Source organism: Lathyrus oleraceus, chromosome 5 (assembly GCF_024323335.1).
Source record: "Lathyrus oleraceus cultivar Zhongwan6 chromosome 5, CAAS_Psat_ZW6_1.0, whole genome shotgun sequence".
NCBI lineage: Eukaryota > Viridiplantae > Streptophyta > Magnoliopsida > Fabales > Fabaceae > Lathyrus > Lathyrus oleraceus.
In genome coordinates this window covers 526,660,703-526,665,053 of record NC_066583.1, presented here as the reverse complement: position 1 = coordinate 526,665,053, position 4,351 = coordinate 526,660,703, and the positions used below count along the sequence as shown (strand labels likewise).

The following is a 4,351-nucleotide window of genomic DNA, read 5'->3' as shown; positions in this document are numbered from 1 at the left end:
TAAAAAAATCAACTTGGATTCAAGAAATACATAGTGGAGTATAGTGTGTATGTGATAAATTCAAATATTTTTCATTTTCTTATATGTTGATGACCTACCCATAATTGGAAATGATGTCACACAATTCTTTAACATTTAAAGATACAATAGTTGTGGATTCACCTCAATTCTTTAACATTTAAAGATATAATACTTGTGGATTCACCTCACCTTACTTTTTTTCGGAACATATTAAAATTTTACTCATATTAACGTGTCATCATCTCAACCAAACATATCCAAAGAATGTCTTGGAGTTACAACGTGGCAATCCAAATAGTGTCTTTTTTATATTAACGTATTAAACACTTACTATCTATAGAATCATTTTTGTCTAACATGTGTTGCACAATGAGACACCGTCCAATATTTTCTATGCCACCTAACATGGCAAATTTTTCCGTAGCATTTAAGAGAAAACAACAATTCCCGTGACATTGTCAACCTTATGAGCTCAGATACATAGGATAATAATTATGGATATAGAAGAAACATATATTGGATCATTTTATTTTCATTTGAGTCTTGGTTTAAAAAATATTAGTGGAAGAGGGGGTATAACTGAGTTAATAAGTATTAGATTTTTTATAATAGGGGTCTTTTCTTTCCGGCCCATTATAATTTTGTTTTGGCCCAATGTAAACTCAGGTAGTTTAATTTGGACAATTTATTTTTCCACTCTTATACTTTCTCCTAAATCCTCGATGAAAATTCAAAAATATATCTAAAATTTATAGATGTATTTCCGGACACATCCATTTCTCCCAAATAAGTGAGTCACTCATGTTATGCTTAATTTTAATCTGGAGTTGCATCTTCGAATGTATATTTGGTATGATTCGAAGATACATATCTGAAAATGGTTCTAATACTTCAAACAAGAAACAAAGACAATATGAGTAAGATCTAGAAACAAAAATAACTTGACATTGAATTAAAACACACAACATTACATAGATAGTTGTTAACATAAATTTAACATTACATATCGTTATAAACAAGTAGTTCAGGGAGCTGTTTAGAGATGCATCTCTAGATAAACCAATCTTCTTTTTTTTGCAAAAAAGAGTGTTTACATATATACACATTCGCAAACTATCATGTTGTGTTTTTCTTTTAATTTAATGTGGAATTTATCCGGATATGCATATCCGAAATCATCATGAACCAAAATATCACTAGAAAATGTAAACCATAAAATTTGTAAACTAAAATAGTCAACATTTACACCATCATTGTTGAATATATATTACTTATGTATTAAATCGTATCAAGATTACAAAGTTGACGACAATACATTCATAAAAAGTGTATCGATTACAATCTAAAATATATCAAAAGATGCAACACCGCCTAAATATATTATTGGTTCCTTCTTTTGAATTTTTCTTATTTAACTCTCTTTCAAGCTTGTTCAATTTGGTGAACTCTTTCATCCTTTCCTTAAATTGATACGACCAAGTTTCTGCCTCTTTTGTGGAATGTATCGTCCACTCCAATGATGTACTTGGTATAGGACACCTCGATTTCAAATAAACTTCAACACAATGTAGTAATTTTGAAAGTCACCCAATACACATGATGCTTCCTGGTGAATTTTGAGGTGGGCCACTCCGAAGTGGAAAAATGTCTATGAGAAACCATATCTTATCAAATCAATGCACATCTTGTCATATGCATTTGCTACAAGATGACCCATTTAAGGGAATCACATCCATTTTTACTCTGGTACGGAACCACTAACACAAAGGAATAAGAGCATCCTGAATTGCATCAAAATGTTTTTCCCGTATAGCGATGTGTAGAACTCCCTATGCGACGTCAACTTTTTCAAAAGTTGTTGGAGGACAAGAAAGTGATTCTCATATTCTCTATCGAGCAAGCCGAATACGACCCGATAATCAAAATTACCATCACCCTTAACGTGTTTATGCATAAAAAGATACATTTATTCAATGTAGATTATTTTAGGCATCGGTGGTGAAGGAGGAGGTTTGCTAACGTGAGCACCCTTGTAAACACTTTTTTGAGATTTTAGAGTTGGAGAGTCCGAGAAATGTGAATCAACATGTTCAAAGTATGAAGTAAACCACTTTTCTGAATTGTCATATTGTGTCAGTTTGACCTTTTTAGGGGCACCTTTGGTTTTAATCGATTCCTAAGGAGGTTTCAAATTTGTGGTTTCTAGATAGGAAATCTTCCTCAATTTCTCTTTGACGTGCAATTTTATGGTGTTATCTACTTTAGAAATTCTATCTTGTATTATTTCCTACCATGTCATGATAGTTATACATGTTTTATCATCCTTCATCACACCATCGTCATCAAACCAGAGTCTTCTCTAGTTACTGTAGACTTCATCAATATGTATCAGGGCATAAAGCTTCACCTTTTTTGAAATGATTAAAGCACATGGAAGACCGTAAGTCTTCCGAAGTGTACATCTATATTTTAAACTATTCAAACCTATCTTCTCTGCTCGCTTAGCTTCGTGAAAAATGAAACTTAATCTCGCCCGAGATACATTGCCAACCAAGTACGAATATAGTGTTATCTTTGAATCGATATTCTAATATGATAATGCTCAGAGAAAAAGTTGTTTGTATTTTATTATGTTGGTTTTAGAGCATTTGGTTCATGCCGTCCCACTCTTTACAAAAATTACCCTTACTATCACTCAACAATTTCTTCAACACCGAATGTGCAGATTCGACTCCGTTAGTTGTTGTATCACCGAGGTATCTAACCTGATTGGTCCAAGCACATACAATATTCTCTTTCACTTGTTCTAAAATAGTACTCTCAACATATTTCAGGAAATCTGTATATCTAACATACACACTCCTAAAATACATTACAGAGGCAACATAAAAGTCTTCAGTGGATGAATTTAATATACCATTCCATGCATCTATTATCTTTTCCTACGCCATACCAGGTTTGACCATTTTGCTGTCTTCACCTTTGATTTGTTTGGTGCTTACTACGGGTTTGAGCCGACTTCTCACATTTTTTGTTATGTGATATCTACAAAGTAACGCGTAGGATGTAACAAACACCTTTGTAACCAAATTCATTAGTGCAATATCTCAATCAGTGACAATTACATTTGACATGTTTTCATGTTCCTTCAACAAAGTCTTACACATTTCCAAGGCCCATGTAACGGTTACCTCTTTTTCGGATTCCAAAAATGCAAATCCCACTGAAAAAGTCTTCTTTGTAGAAGTAGCGCTAACAATTCCCAGAAGTAGAAGCCTATACTTATTGGTCTTATACGTTGAACCAATTATGAGAATATTGGGAAATGTGTTGAACAACTTGATATTTTTGGGATGAGTCCAAAATATGTCACGGACAATGACTTTATCCTCACAAACTTTATACCTAAAAACACAATGGTTATCATTCAAAAGCTTCAAAGTTGTTGCATTTTGGATCTATGGCCTCTTATCACCACATTGTTTCGATATTGTGCATTATATACATGCTTGATATTTGAAACACTTTCAGGTATTTTCCATTTCAAATTTGCAAGTATGTTTTTGGTGTCACCCTGATTAAAGACATGTCTGAAACAATTTCATTTTCCTCCGGTTTAAGGCGACATACGATGGGATGATTGACTAGCTCGGTTTGCAAATCATGATTATGTATACCAAAAATCACATTAAACTTTCATGTATCAGTCACCTTATAGTATCGACGCAATTTAAACGGACACTCACATTTTCTCGATCTGGTGTCATCACGTTTCAACTTCCAAATCGTGGAATATATGTGCCACTTCTCTCGCATCTCATGGTTGTAAATGCTTGCCTTCTGTTTGAACCATTGTCAGACCTTCTGAATACAACGCCAAACTCCAATTTTTTGGCCTCCATGCGAACCCATTCAAGCATATGTTCGCGAGTAATAAATAGTGTTTCATTTCTAAAATATTGACCAACATCTATCTCGACAAAAAATGGTTTAACATCATCCTTCACTTTATCCAGTTTAACATCATCCTTCACTACATTCGATTTTGTATCATCACTTACAATATCTTCGGGAAACATATTTGGGCGCACCATAACTAATACGAACCAAAATAGAAAACTGGTTTAAAAAACTCACATTAGCAGTAAAATTTGGATATGTGTAGTTCCTTTTGGATTAACCCTTTGGATTGGCTTTATTTTAGCAAAACAAAATTCGGATATATGTAGTTCCTATTGGATTAACCCTTTGGATTGACTGCATTTTAGCAAAACAACAACTTGGAGAAGTGTCCAAGTGTTCCAGATTGGTCTAGCTTGCTAAAGTTGTA

At 33.6% G+C, this 4,351-nt stretch overlaps 1 protein-coding gene across 1 annotated transcript; it reads right to left on the bottom strand.

Moving 5' to 3' along the window:
- Positions 1 to 3,128: 3,128 nt before the first annotated feature.
- On the bottom strand, positions 3,129 to 4,115 carry LOC127081818 (protein FAR1-RELATED SEQUENCE 5-like). Its single transcript, XM_051022045.1, has 2 exons — positions 3,859 to 4,115; positions 3,129 to 3,426 (listed from the first exon to the last, which is right to left on the bottom strand). The coding sequence occupies exons 1-2, from the start codon at positions 4,113 to 4,115 to the stop codon at positions 3,129 to 3,131; spliced, it is 555 nt and encodes a 184-aa protein (XP_050878002.1).
- Positions 4,116 to 4,351: the final 236 nt, after the last annotated feature.